At 45.4% G+C, this 15,696-nt stretch overlaps 1 protein-coding gene across 2 annotated transcripts; it reads right to left on the bottom strand.

The window, feature by feature from the left end:
- Positions 1 to 259: 259 nt before the first annotated feature.
- Positions 260 to 15,532, bottom strand: LOC307078837 (forkhead box protein P1-like). Of its 2 annotated transcripts, none has more exons than XM_079740840.1 (16): positions 15,439 to 15,532; positions 12,434 to 12,580; positions 8,507 to 8,650; positions 8,020 to 8,109; positions 7,060 to 7,180; positions 6,437 to 6,545; positions 6,180 to 6,281; positions 5,358 to 5,445; positions 5,058 to 5,132; positions 4,742 to 4,937; positions 3,504 to 3,580; positions 3,298 to 3,399; positions 2,878 to 3,005; positions 2,631 to 2,694; positions 2,170 to 2,336; positions 260 to 1,461 (listed from the first exon to the last, which is right to left on the bottom strand). In XM_079740840.1, the coding sequence occupies exons 2-16, from the start codon at positions 12,563 to 12,565 to the stop codon at positions 1,260 to 1,262; spliced, it is 1,797 nt and encodes a 598-aa protein (XP_079596966.1). In that variant the 5' UTR covers positions 12,566 to 12,580; positions 15,439 to 15,532; the 3' UTR covers positions 260 to 1,259. The 2 variants fall into 2 exon arrangements, with proteins under 2 accessions (XP_079596966.1, XP_079596967.1); XM_079740841.1 differs by lacking the exon at positions 15,439 to 15,532 and adding an exon at positions 12,732 to 12,787.
- Positions 15,533 to 15,696: the final 164 nt, after the last annotated feature.

Below are 15,696 nucleotides of genomic sequence, written 5' to 3'. Positions count from 1 at the left end.
TCATTTAAATCTGTTTTAAAACGTGAGTTTCTCAGCTCTGGTTCAGGGCTGATCATACATTGGTTGTCAGGTTCAGCAGGAGACGGTGGAAACACACGCTCTCAAACCATCCGACCCCTTCCATTAAGCCGGCGTCCCCACTGACCTGGACCGCAGAACCCATTAGCAAAGAGTCTCACCACTGGTTCATAACTCAAACACTGACGCTTTGACGCTCTGAAAGTGAAGAAGTAAATACTAAATCAAATACATTGCACAAGTAATTTATTATTCATAGACATATTGGTTTACAATCATAGTAATACTATAATATCTACTTGTACATGCTCAATGAGAGCATATTTAGTGATGTTCATGGTTAGGGTGAAAAAAATTACACAAATATAGGTTACTTACACATTTTTTTCTCAATTGATTATATGTTTAAAGTAAGAATAAACCAAATTCGTTTGGCAGTGTATATGACGTTTTTCCCAACTTCACCTTTATTGTTTTCATCTACAATCAGATTTTAGTACAATATATAAAAAAATAAAAATAAAAATGAATCAGGTAGTGAGGCCCCCCCGACATGGTTTACAGTTGCCATGTGGAGAGTGAGAGAGAGAGAGAGCAATAGATAGAAAGAGAGAAGAGAAAGAGAGAGAGAGCGAGAGCAATAGAGAGCGAGAGAGAGAGCGCGAGAGAGAGAGAGAGAGAGAGCAAGAGACAAAGCTGTCATTGTGAAGTGCTAACCATAAATATTCCCTTTCCTTTGGCTTCTGCTCTTATCATGGTCCTTCCGTGTGCAGGAGTAAAAAATAAAACAAGGAAAAACGACAACGCAAAGAAAATCGAATAACATCATAAAACTATGTAATAAACAGTTTAGGTTTTTTCCTTTACACAAGTCCTTCCTCTGGACTGGTCTGCTGTACATAAGGGACCTCCTCCTGTCCCCTGGCACAGTCCAGGAGAGGGGACGCTCCAGAGCAACACAGATCCTCCAAAAAAACTCAAATAATTGCTGATAAATACAAAAGAGAAGGCCAGGGCCACCGACCCCTGACCCCTGCGTGACAGTGTGTGTGTGTGTGTGTGTGTGTTTGGTTAGGAGTACGAAGCAGCCGTCGTTACAAAAAGTATTTTGGATGATTGAAGAGTCAGGCGCATGGGGTTGGGGGGGGGGGGGGGGGAGGTTTGTAAGGGGGTGTGGCCTCCATCGCCTCCCCCTCCTCCCCCCCCAGAACCCCTCACCATGGAAACGGTGAACCGGCTAGTCAGAGGGAGGGCGTGCGGTCCAGCTGCAGGTGTGGGGGTCCGGGGCTGTCGAGGTGGTGGTGTTGGTGGTGGTCCGCGGCGGGCATCCTGCGGTGGGGGGGTCCAGGGCTGCTGTCGTCGTCCTCGTCCTCGTGGCTCTCCGAGAACTCGAAGCCGGAGAAGTTCTCACAGATCACCTCGTCCTCGAGTTCCTCTTTGATGCTGGTTTGGCGAGCGATAAAACAACGCTGGGGTTATTACGGGGCAGGCATCATTAGTCGGTGTGTCTGCAGTTTGTCGTGCCAGAGATGTACTTTCTGTGTTTATAAAGTGGATGTGGGTTTTTTTTACGCTCGCTGTGTTTGTGATTTTCTTTTCTTAAGGATGGATTTGTTGTGGATCAACTGCAGCGCTGTTGGCAACGACAGTGTCCTCGAGGCATTAACAACCCTGCTTTTTTTCTTGTGTATCAAATGTTACAAACGTACCAAATGTTACAAAGGAAAACAAAAACAACACCTGGCGTCTGGAGCTCGGTGCCCCCTTTCCTCCGCAAACGTTTCACGTGTCCGTTATGGGGCCAAAGTCCTCGTTATCGCTACTGACCCGGACCGGGGGAGTCTGCTACGGTAATCTCCATAAGTCCATCGCCACACGGTAAAGTGTCGAGGTCGATTACGCAAAACAAGAAGAACAAGAACAGGTTCCGGGGTCTCGCTTTACAACGCCAAGCGTCCTCGAAGCAAAAAGCGTCTCCACCCCCTCGCATCGCTCCTAAAACACGCGCTCCCGTTCTCGCCGTAATTAGTTGGCTTCGGAGAAAAAACAAACTAAAAAAACAACAAGAAGATGTTCTCCCCTCGGTGGGCCTAAGTAGGTAAACAACAGCGGGCTAAGATCTTGGGTTCCCCCCTGGATGCTGCCACTTACAAGGCTTGCGGGGGGGACTGCGTGGCGCTGCTGTCGCTCTGGTAGCCGGCGGCGTAGGGGAAGGCCCCGTTCATCTGCTCCTGCAGCACGTGGGGCAGGGAGTGCATGGGGATGCTGCCCATGGAAGCCGGGTTGTAGAAGGGGACGTTGCAGTCGGGGAGGCCGCTCTGGAGGAAGGAGGAGAAGAAGGACTGGTTGGTGGGGGGGGGGGACACACGAGGAGCCGGGGAACAGTACTTTGATGACAACTCGTCTGCTTGATTTCGCCGGGATAGGGACGACCGAAGAGGGCACTCTTCCGTCGTTTTTGTTGTTTTGTTGATGTTAGTTAAGAAAAAATGTATGTGGGCCCGTCAAAGACAACGTCTCCGTATAGATGATACAGACATCTCATTTAACTAAATACCCCGTTGTATCAAACAATCCCTGAACGCAGATCAGATAACGGCGGGATGGGTTACCTGAGGAACGGAGCGCAGCGAGCTCTGGCCCGGAAGGTTCTGGGGGTTCTTCATCATGGCCGACCTGCATCATCATCACAGAACATTACGTTGAAGTCTTGATCCAACAGAAAAAAATATAACACCCTAACCACACCTTATGGGTACATGCACCATGGTGCACAGAGGGAAACCGGCAGATAGAATGTCGTTGCAGCCGTTCCTAGCAGCACCTTGCTTACACTTGAGGCCATGTGGGGACACCTACCCCGTGCCAGTGGTCTTCTGCGGCCGTCTCCGGTGGAACTCGATCTCATCCACAGTCCACACAGCCCCCTTCACGTTCTCCAGCCGCACAAAACATTTGTGGAGGCTCAGGTTGTGTCTCACTGCATTCTGGAGAAAGGAAGTGAAGAAAACACACAGACAGACAGACACACGCCATGGTTCGATTAATTATTTGATAGCTTTAGCTTTTCTGCCAGGTGCTTTTTTATCACGCAGTACTTGGATTTTTTTTTAGTATTTACTATTGATTTGGTTTTATACTTTAATTAAAGTTGCTTGGTATAAAGCGTTTTTCCGTTTTTTTGCTTTATGACTAAAGATAATTGCTAAAGCTAATCAATGTGATCAATGGCTCTGAATTAACATTCAGAGCCATTCATAAAGCGCTGAATGAACATACCTTCCAAGTCGCCGCATTTCGCCGGAAATACGCGAAGGTCCTGGTGAACCAGTTGTAGATTTCATTCAGCGTCAGCTGTCTCCGGGGAGAGTCATATATCGCCTGCGAAACAGCAAAAAGACAAAAAAACGTTTGCTATCAGGGAATTCGTTCTGACATTAATCATCATCATCTTAGTGGTGACCGGGAGAGGGACCCTGTATTACCTGTCTTATGAGCGACGCGTACGTAAACGGGGGTCTCACTTCCGTGCTGAGGTAGAACTCCTTGTTGTCCACGATGTCTGTTCAACAGAAACCCATGATTCATCAGTTCACAGCGATAACAACTGTACATTGATCTTAGCTTTACATACACGTCATACTGTATATATTGTTGGCAAAATGTACATATATGGTCGACATACCGATCATCTATAGTGCTGTGGGTTACATTTACATATATGGTCAACATACTGGCCATCTATAGAGCTGTGGGTTACATTTACATATATGGTCAACATACTGGCCATCTATAGAGCTGTGGGTTACATTTACATATATGGTCAACATAAAGGCCATCTATAGAGCTGTGGGTTACATTTACATATATGGTCAACATAAAGGCCATCTATAGAGCTGTGGGTTACATTTACATATATGGTCAACATACTGGCCATCTATAGAGCTGTGGGTTACATTGACATATATGGTCAACATACTGGCCATCTATAGAGCTGTGGGTTACATTTACATATATGGTCAACATAAAGGCCATCTATAGAGCTGTGGGTTACATTTACATATATGGTCAACATACTGGCCATCTATAGAGCTGTGGGTTACATTTACATATATGGTCAACATAAAGGCCATCTATAGAGCTGTGGGTTACATTGACATATATGGTCGACATAAAGGCCATCTATAGAGCTGTGGGTTACATTGACATATATGGTCGACATACAAAACCCCTATGGCAGTGTTTGTCAAACAGAGATACGTGTTCCCTTAGGTGGACTTTGAAGGACGGAACTGAAGGAAGTATTTCATATGAGAAAATGTCTAAAACAACGAGAAAGAGGGGTATCTTCAAAAAATGATAAAGCTAAAATAGAAACAAAAACATGTATTAAGCGATGGGATTTATGTGCACATGCTCTGGCCCCCCTTTCCCCAGCTCTAAGTGACCGTCGCTATGCCACCCAAGATTTATTTTCAAACATTCCGACTTCATCCAAGGTCATTCCCAATAAACACGACAAAAAGCTTTTCCGCCTTTGATCCCCGTCCTCCCTCCCTGACCGGGGTTGGCTGAAAGGGGGGCCCACATGATACTCTCAGTGGCACCACTGATCTACAGGGCTTCCCTTGGGGAGGTCTCCAGACATAAGGACCCTCTCCGCACTGCGGGTCAGTGACCTAGGGGGGGCTGACCTCTCGGGGGGGGGGGGGGGGGGGCTGACCTTGGCTCATGGAGCGGCTGTAGCGCCTCCGCACCGGCGTGCCGCTGAACACGCCGTTGGGCGTGAGCACGCCGGGGGAGTCGGAGAGCGGCATCAGGGGCGTGGTGGGCGCCGTGGCGCTCTGGGACAGGCTCATGGGCAGGGGCCCCTTGGGCGGCGCTGCCTGGGAGCAGGAGCCGTTGGAGGCCGCGTTCCCCTGTGGTGGAAAACAAAACACGAAGACACAAGGCGTGAACACAGAGCGCACACGTGGAGCGCTGGTCGATGTGGAAGGGAGGGGTGGATCCCAGAGGGGTGGCCGTGGTCGGTTACGTACCGACTGCGCCTGCTTGATTTCAGACGACTTCAGGTGGGCCATCATGGCCTGTAGTCGCTCCTTGTCTTTTTTCAACTGCGTCAGAGGAGAAAGGGACCAAAGAGGGGGGGGGGGGGGGGGGGGGGGGGGTTTAGCCACTATAAATACACTTAAGGGTTTAACGACACATCTAGTTCCAGATTTTCCACCGTTAAAATGTTTCTTAAAGGGCACTATATTCTACCAAGAGTGTAACCCATTTTAAATCTACTAGCCTTGAGCCATAACAATGTCAATGTCAGCTAATCGCACCAGGCCTACCTGGAGCTCCAGCTGCTGCACCACTTGCATCTGCACGCGACACTGTGCCGTGCTCTTGTCGTCCAGTGTGTGCTCAGTGTTCAGATGTCTGGTGGTTAAACACATAGCAACGGTCGGTTACCAACAAAGCTCACCACCGTGTGTGTGTGTGTGTGTGTGTGTGTGTGTGTGTGTGTGTGTGTGTGTGTGTGTGTGTGTGTGTGTGTGTGTGTGTGTGTGTGTGTGTGTGTGTGTGTGTGTGTGCGCCATGGCCGACAGCATGTAGGACGAACGCAAGTCAAACATCAACAGAGACGCAAACAAGTATCGACATGAACACAAACTAAACAACATGCAATGTTTGATTTCGCGGGAGCAAACCAGTTCTTAATAACGTTCAGAAATATTCTGGATGCATAAATGTGCATTAGGCACTTTTAAATTAAAGATAATTGAATATATAGGGGAGAAACAAATTGGATACAATTGTTTTTTAAATTCATTTAATTTGCTTTATATGAAGAGTTGCTTACATGTGTGCATAACTGATTAAGGACACATATCCAATTGTGTTTTTCTAAAATATATTGAAAACAGGATTTGCCTGATATGTGATAACTCTATCTGTTGTATTAAATTGGTTGATGCTAATTCTAAACAGACCAAAGCCCAAAGCACACGGCCGCGTCGGGACACACGCTCAATAAGCTGTTGAATTCCCATCTCCGAAACACAGCCCTGCTAGAACAGTGCTTCTCAAAATCACAGCCCCGCTAGTACGGTGGTCTGTGTGCTTCGGGGCATCAAATTGTCAGCAAGGGGTGTAGACGCAGATGAACTCACTTGAGGAAAGCCTGGTGGTCCCCGAAGACGCTCTCGCACCCTGGCCACTTGCACATGCCGTTGCCGTACAGCGCGTGACTGCCGAGGTCGTCCAATGACACGCTGCAGGGGGGGATAGACCAATCACAGTGCGGCGTCAGCAGTGACTCTTTGACCACCGCGCTACCCTGACGTACAGCGGGAGGGGATCGATGGCGGTCGCGTTCGATCGTTTTCGTTTACTGCCACACACACACACACACACGTAGGGAACTCACCTTTCTTTTTTCCTATGGAGAGATGAGTGATTCCCATTGGTGGAGGCCGGTTGACAGGACGACTCTCTGCTCTCTCCACCAGGGGACAGGCTGTTACCGTTCTCACAACCTGTAATTACATGTGACCACCACATACACACACACACACACACACACACACACACACACACAAAGCTGTCAACAAGACACACTGTGCCCCCACCCCCCACTGCTGAGCCCCACCAATGCTTGTTGTTGTGGAGTAATCATCTCCAGATGAATATAGGCCTGCTGTTGACCAGCATCGTTTCAAATTAAAAGCATACCGACCTTAATTACAACAATAACCACAACCATAATTGCAATACAAATAAGTGATCCTATTTATTATTTATATTAAATATATTTTTATAACGTACATTATTAATTACAATAATAATAATTAAACATTTAAATATGAATAACAACAAAAAACATATTAACAGTATTAACAGTGGTAGGTTTGATAATAATTAATCCAATGCATGCTCGACAAAATAGTCTCAAGCCAACGCATTGCACCAACCACCGCGTGATTCAGCGCTCCCCTGACCCCAGGCCTCTGCGTGGGTTCTCCCCAGGCTCTGCATGGTGCCAGTACCAACCTTGTAAGGCGCTGAGGCCATTGGGCAGCACGGAGAGCAGGCCCTGCCTCTGGAGGTTGAGGAGATGCTGCTGCTGGACCTGGAGCAGCTGCTGCTGGATGGCCATCTGCTGGGCTGTCAGCTGGAGAGGGAGAGAGGGAGAGAGGGAGAGGGGAGAGAGAGAGGGGAGAGGGAGAGAGGAGAGGGGAGAGAGGGAGAGGGGAGAGAGAGAGAGAGGGGAGAGGGGAGAGGGGGAGAGAGGGAGAGGGGAGAGAGAGAGAGGGGAGAGAGAGAGAGGGGAGAGAGAGAGAGGGGAGAGGGGGAGAGAGGGAGAGGGAGAGGGGAGAGGGGAGAGAGGGAGAGGGGAGAGGGGGAGAGAGGGAGAGGGAGAGGGGAGAGAGGGAGAGGGGAGAGGGGAGAGAGGGAGAGAAAGAAAGAAAGAAAGAAAGAAAGAAAGAAAGAAAGAAAGAAAGAAAGAAAGAAAGAAAGAAAGAGAAACACCTCCGTCAACAAACATGCAAATAAACACATATACACAAGACAAAACAGCATTCCCCACTCCCTCCCTCCCTCCCCCCAGCCCCTGGTCCACTGCCACGCCCGGGGCTGTTCAGCAGCAACCAACACAACACAGTCGAGTCAACACACCTGCCCTTCCTCTTTGAATATCCTCATCTGAAATACGTGGACGCAGAAAATACAATAAAACCTGGCCGAGCAGTTAATGCGCCCAATAGATACCGGTTAGATTCCCGCCCATGGTCCTATGCTAAATGTCAATCCCCCTCGCCTCAACCCACTTTCCTTTCTCTCATCACTGTCCTTTCCCATAAGGGCACTAAGAAGTGCATAAGATATATAAAAATACATAGATAAAATTCTCATACTCTTTTAACAATTTAGAATTGTTTTTAGAACAACAGTGAATATTAGTTGATTTAAGTAAAACGCTAAAGTATTGTTGTTTTGGGGAAATCCTACCTCCTGGTTGACCATGCCGGCGTTCTTCTGCTGCATGAGCTGGATGTTGAGCTGCTCCTGCTGGTTCTTGAACACCTCCTGGATCTGTTGCTGTGAGAACGAAGAGAAGATCTGACAGTCAGAATGCATCATGGGATTTTTCTGTTGCCGATACAACGCCATAATGAGAGGCCTCCAGAGAATTGTAGCACTGTGCAATCCTAAATCAAAGTAAAGATACCGTAACCTCGTCTTAGAAAAACTTTGTTTTGCCTCTTCTCGCATGAGGACCGTTGTGACATTCTCAAACACAACGACGTCTCCCAATGAGGATAAATCTTTTCACAACTAATTACTAAACAATGTCCAAAAATACATGACAACTAACATAATTACTAACATTAAAATGCTACAATTCTTCTAAAATGCTCTTTGCAATGTGACTCTGCGATGTACAAGCTCTATGGCACGTATATGCGTGCTTGTGCGCGTGTGCACACGGCCTTACCTGGTGCAGCATGAGGGCTTTCTGCTGCTGCTGGAGCAGGGCCTGCAGCTGCTGGGGACTGAGCACCGACTGCTGGGCGGCGGTCTGCTGGAGCTGCTGCGGAGCCTCGGTGGGTGGGGTCATCATGGACACTGACACTGGGACCTGCAGCCCCACCACCACAACAACAAGAAGAAGGGGGCGGAGTCAAGGCACAGGCCACGCAGGGAGACTCTCTGGGCCCTCCAGTAAACAAGAGCTGGAATAATGAGACAATTATACTGATCACATAATAATGAGGAAATGTTATGTTTTTATTTACTGTACTTTTTTATCAATATCATTTACCCAATGTATTTTTATGAATTGCACATTGTTTTGATATATAATATGTAAATTAATGATGTGTATTATAGAAATATAGAAATTATTAACAAAATACACTGTATGAAACAAAAGGGACTCAAATAAATTTCAATTACAAACAACAGGAAACACAAACAATCCCATTCACCCCATAGGGTATAAGCCCTGTACATGTGCATTTGTGTGTGTGTGTGTGTGTGTGTGTGTGTGTGTGTGTGTGTGTGTGTGTGTGTGTGTGTGTGTGTGTGTGTGTGTGTGTGTGTGTGTGTGTGTGTACATTGGACTTAAATCAGGATCTGTGTACTTGTTCAGGGAGAATACCAATAAGCCAGCAGGATTTATTCATTTAGCAGGGTCTGTTTGGTTCACTCAACACTCAACAGTAACCAGCAGATACAAGCACATCTGCAAACTACTGATTTAATTCAGGAAAATTTATTAAGACATGAGTTGGCCTTTACCCTCAAAAAACACTACCTGAATATTAACATAAATCTGTTATTTTTTAGTCCTATTCTGTAGATCGGTCAGAGTAAGAAACAATCAAACATTTTGATGGAGCAAAAACAGTGAAAATAAGAGACACAAAGACTGAAAAAACACCAGGCAGTGCCTGGGGGGAAATAAGAACTCTAGTCCTAACAACAACAACAACAACAACAACAACAACAGCCTGCTCCACCACCACCACGTCAACAACAACAACAACAACAACAACAGCAGCCTCTGCTAGGCATCCAGCAATTACCACAGCCTCCCCCCCACCACCACCACACCACCAAGCACTCTCGGCTCGGGGATGTTTACAGTAAACATAAACAGAGTAATCAAAGTTGCATAGAGATATAAATAATGAATAAAGAAAAAGGCATACAGAGCATGTTTACGAAAAACAGAACTGGAGATGCATATTTTAATTAAAGCCTGAACCACAAACAAACATTTCCCTCTCCAAGGCCGGCTCTGTTTTGGATTGGGTAAACAAACTGCCAGAGAATTTCACAGAGCTCTTGGCTAACAATAACACACAATGGCTTCCGAGCGAGTCCTTTATTATGAGATTCAATGGAGCAGAGTTGGTCATCGCTTAGGCAAAGAGGACATACAGGCCCGTACACAGACACACACAGCCAGTTGGCCCATTTATTATTATTATTTTGCTCGCTCTCCTCCTGTGGACACCATCAACACAACAACAGCCCTTGCCTAATCCCCGTTGCCATGGCAGCCAGCAAGTCCAAACATCTTCTGTTGTTGTTATTGTGGAAAGTCCTACTGGCGAGCAGCAGACTGTAAACACGGATCTGTTCCCGCAAGACAGGTCTTGTGAACTGTGAGATGAGTGACATTGAAATATAAAGGCTGGTTGGAGCCTACTGAAGAGCACATATCTCTGTTTCCCACCATGGTTACAGGGCTGCACACACAAACTAACTTTGGAGAAAGGTGTGGAACACCCTCTTGTTTAACACATACCATAGAAGGTAAACTCCTACATTACTATGTATAGGCCTGTCTGTATAATGATACAGATCTCTATATCTACATACAGCGATTGTTCTCTTAATCTATATAAAGATATATCTATGAAGACATATCTAGATTGATAGATATAACACAAAGACACACACATGCGTAGAAAATACATTTGTCTCTTTTTTTTCCCTCCACTCTAGATTGTACACACACACTCTCACATGTGTACACACACACACACACACACACACACACACACACACACACACACACACACACACACACACACACACACACACATATTCAAAACAGCTACCAGACACAATGGTTAGACAAGATTTGCCTGAAGCCAAAGGAAGGGTCAGACCAACCTGGGGAGTTCCATTGAGAAGTGCTGCCAGGTGCCGTGTGCTTTGGTCAGGCCGGGTAGGAAGCGCAAGGGCGAGTGGAGCCTGACTACTACACAGCCGCTTGATGTGGAGCACAGACAAAACTAGCAGAATAACGCTAAGCCCTCCTCTAGATCTAGCTCTCTCTCTCTCTCTCTCTCTCGCTCACTCACCCTCCCTATTTCTCCCTCCCCCCAGCAGGGAATACTCCTCCCCCCCTTCCTTATAGCACGCAGTTTAACGCCACCACCCCCCCCAACCCCCCTTACACACACAAACACACCTCCCCCATCACACAGGCAGAATAATGCTTCAAAAAGTGCTTGTGGCTTCCGAAAACAACAACAACAACAACAACCTCAACAACAACAACAGCATCAACAGCAACCACAGCAACACACAGTTGTGTGAGTGGGCAGAATATCCTAGATGCCATTAAGTGCCACTTAAGGCACATAATGTGCCTTAAGTTTTTCCGTCAGGTGCCCTGCATGGGCTCATCCTCTTTCTGGAATGTGTGTGTGTGCGTGTGTGCGTGTGTGATCCAGGAAAACACCAAGGTTTGAGTAAAGGACCCACTGGCTGGCATCCCAAGCTGTGAGCATTGAATGTGACATCATGCGTTAACGTGTGACACAGGCGCCCCGTTGACCTATCACCAGTTCTGGCTTACACACCGGCGGAGCAGATGATGTTTTATATAAAATATAATGAAGTAATCATTTAAGGGTACAGCCCCTCATATGCAGTCATTAGAATATGACTCAGGCTCTCAAAGATGGCTAGTCACAAGAAAGTTTTGAATGGAAAATAAACCAATTCTTGGCTAAGTTGGACTCAATGCAGAGGATAATGCACTGCCTGAAGGTCATGTGCTCTGGAGAGTCCAGGCTTTGTGACAAAACACACGTTCTGATATATCTAGCATTTCAATAGCTGATCTCATTTTCCAGGAATGTATTAATAAAACGAATTAAATTAACTATCCAACATATTCAATCATCGCATTTGATTTGTTTTATTAGTCCAATCAATTTACTGCCAATATACCCTAGAATAGTTATAATTATTAACTATATAATTATTATTAATCACATGCAGCTGCATCTAAAGAAGACATGTCTTGCCTTGTCCACCACTAAACATTCCACATCTATCAGCACCATTAACCAAAACATATTGCCATGTCAACGAGCAAACCACCCATTAGAATTATGTTTAGGTTCAAGGTTATGTTAAAGTTTCTTTGGGCATTCTTCTCAACTTCTCAAATGCATTTGTACTAACTGGAAAGGGGTCTTCGCTGGTTTCATGGTCTTATGTTGACCACTGTTCGAGGGCGTTTCATCAACAAACAAAAGATGAAAAAATATCTTGTGCTTCTGAGTTGGCTCCAAAATAAATTCAATAAGAATAAAATGTACCTCTGTGAAACTGATACATTTAATAAATGAAAAAATTGAGGAACAGGTTTATTTTTTGTTCCTCTAATTAAGTTTGAATAAACGTTTGAGATTTCCAACGTTCTTTCCATGAATCACACACAATTGTTCAGGCCTACATTCTATTTCTAACAAAACGTTTTTTCAAATGTCAATAATCCCCGAAAAACGTCTGTGTCCCTAACATTAAACACCCATCTCTGAATGAATGGCTGAGAGTGACCCCAACCCTGAGCTAATTGGCTGTGTGTAACCAGGTAATGGTGTCCACTGACCCGTGGAGCTTCTGGAGGAAGAGTGTGGTTACAGCTCCGGCTCAGCTGGTCCTCATAGTCAGCGGGGCTCCAGTGGGCAGTGTGAAGAGGAGGGCTGTTGTGGTGTATCTGATCTGACCCAGTCTCATGCATCTGGACTCCAATTGCCTGGGAGGAGACAAGAAAATAAAAACACTCAAAATCGCTGCATATACAAGTAGCTTTGATGGGGGATACAAGAGGGTACGTTTTAAGAAGATTGTCATTATTCTCACAAAAGATCAATGCCCAGTTGCCCGGCACAAAATTAAAAGCTTACAACATGGGCAGTCTGGAATAGACTGTGTAGTCATCTACAAAGATCTGAAAAGCAGCAGGAACTACAAGCTAACAAACGACTCTGCCCACCAAGGTAAACATTGCCTTCTCTACAAGTGAGAACAGAACAAGCTCGGACCAGGGCTGTTTGTTGAATAACTGATTGCTGCCATGGCTACTGTAAACACAGGGACCCTGGATCTGTGTTTATGTGCAAACATAACATCCTTCTGGAGTCATTTACCATTAACCAGGTGGCACAGCAGAAACCGCCCTAGCAGGTAGTACAATGCTAAAACTTGGCTCCTATTCTGGATTTGCAAATGCTGAACAGCTAAATAAAGAAGACTTACTGGGAGCAGGTGGCTATCTAAATGAGAAAGACTGGTGTATGGTGGATTATTTTATCCTCAGTTAAATCAAATCAGAGAAAATTTTTAAACCTCAAAAAAATACAAAGTTAGCGCACACATTATATAAGGATACTTAAGGAATAAAGAACACTTGATTCACACCTTAATTTTCCGACTTCCAACTGGAATCAATGATAAGGCACTTTCAGAATACTGAGAGGATAGGGCCAGAAAGACAGGCTGGCATGTATTAGTGGGGTTACTGGCTGGGACATGGACACCGTGGGGAACAAATCGTTTAAAGGGTTGTTATGATTTGTACGGGCCGCAACTAGGATTGTGGGATCAACATCGACAAATTCCTCATAAAACTGCAGGCTAGTCGAGTCACTTTATCCAAATGTTGCCTTCACGTGCTTACAAGAATACAATACAATGTGTAAAACACAAACATCTGACGTGTTTCAAAGTCAGGCTTCGAGTGTGTACGGAAATTTTACCCCCAAAAACAAACAAGATGGGTTTTTTTTCTCCACGTGACCCACCGCACGAAACCAAGTCGTAAACAAGTTAATATGTAAATACTGTTGGTGGAGGTGAGTGACGAATGTGCGACATGTCATCCTTAAGAATGTCGTGAAGTTTAGAGTTCCCAACCGGCCCCCTCACTCAGCAGCACATGCACCCAAATATGTGCACACGTCTAATGTAGAAAATGTATTCTCGAACACAGAGTTCTAACTCAAGAGGTTAAACAACATGAGACCTGGCCATGAAATCTCAGCGCTGACGGGAGGAATGATTTAGCCATGATGTCATGTCATGATGCGTATGCAACTCGTACATCAATTCCATTCAGCATTTAACCAAGCAATTGGTTTAACATTATTATGAAAGCAAAATGTGTACACCCACCTCATTTGGCAATTTTACAGAATATTATACGGTCCAAAGCTTAGTAGTGTAAGACAACAGTGAGTCCCGCAGTTATAAAGGTTATCTTTGGAGTCGCTTTCAATCTTAACTTTAGCACACACTCAAGCTTTTCAATGCACACGTGTTGGATCGACTCTTAATCAATGATTGGCCCTCATTAATGTGGTGGAATTTAAATAATGATATGCTCCATCATTTGTTATGTGTAGGCTAGAAGAGTTAAAGGCCAAAGTAGGAGATACAGTTTTGTAAAATGTATGTATATACAGTACAGTATGAAAAACACTGTATACGGCATGATCTATGTTATGAAAATGACAGGGTTAAATGCTTCAAAGAGCTGCTGCAGCCCTGCTGTATGCATTTGTTTTGATAAGAAGTTTAGATACATAGAATGAGTTGATTAATAGAAACAACAATTAACCAAATAGGCGGCATTTTGGGTGAGTAACAACTACATTGCATGAGAAAAATACATTCCAAGCAGACCAACCTACAACTTTTCAATTATTTAAGTGATTATAAATTAAAACTGACACTAGAACTGGGGGAGGTCCATTCAATCACTGACCAATAATAAACTAACCAAAGCACACCACAAAACATGGGCCCCCATTACATTGCTGTTTCTTCCAGTGGATACCTGCAACGTGCGGTTGCTTGGATACAGAGCGCCGCGCGCTGCTATATTTGTCATGCAACGGATGACCGTCATTATCAATAGTCTGGATTTACGTTAGGGAGATATCATGTCCGTTTAAGATATTTACACAGCATACTAAACGGACGTCGTGTGGGCTACTATGCCTTGCAATCAAATAAAACACAACACTTTTTGAACGCTAAATATTAAAGAATAATGACGGTAGAGGCGGCCAGGAGATAAAGTACAACGAACTGAACGGCATTCGCTTGTTAACTTACACCGCACCTTTCAAGACTTCATAGTGAGTGGCTGTAATCGAGATCCATAACTCCGAAAGGCTACAACTTAAAGGGTCATTATCCAACGGTGACGTGTGGACACTGTACAGAGTGCGATATCACTCATTGTCGACGTATGATCAGTGAAAGATCTCGAGTTGGAGAGCTGAGCTATCTGACATTTCACTTGATGGTGGTGTCGAGGCGAGAGAAGCCCCCTGCCGAAGCCCGTATCTGGCAGAATAGTGATAACTACTTTACAACAACACTCATCTAGAACTACGTTAAATGAACCGGGAAGGACTCTCCGGACGGACCGTAGCTCACGTTAACAGTAACGTTACAACAAAAGCTCCTCGCCTCGCCTCACGATCCCCTGCTGAACGTTGCCCTCAACGCCTCCGTCGAGGCGATCCGCGGACCCTCCGTGGAAGCCGCTTCTCACGTTTCATCGCCATTATCATGAGCCATTGAATAAAATCGACGTTTGCTTACCGATAGAGCTGTAGAACAACCTTGTACTCGCAGTAGTGGCGGAAGGGATACGATGTGAGACTGTTCCAAGGTAGCCAGCTAGCCACAAGTTGCTAACCGGAGAAGGCGGGGTGTAGGCAAAAGTAAACAATGCTGACGTCAGAGTCGCAGATGGGATCGTTCCAGATTAGGTTTATTTGGTCTGAGCACCGTGGGTACCGCTTTATATAAAATATGCAATAAATGCTAGATCGTTGTACAATTAAGTAAATGCAATTT

The sequence above is a fragment of the Pollachius pollachius genome (assembly GCF_949987615.1).
Source record: "Pollachius pollachius genome assembly, chromosome: 8".
Lineage (NCBI taxonomy): Eukaryota > Metazoa > Chordata > Actinopteri > Gadiformes > Gadidae > Pollachius > Pollachius pollachius.
This window is presented reverse-complemented; position numbering and strand designations above follow the sequence as displayed.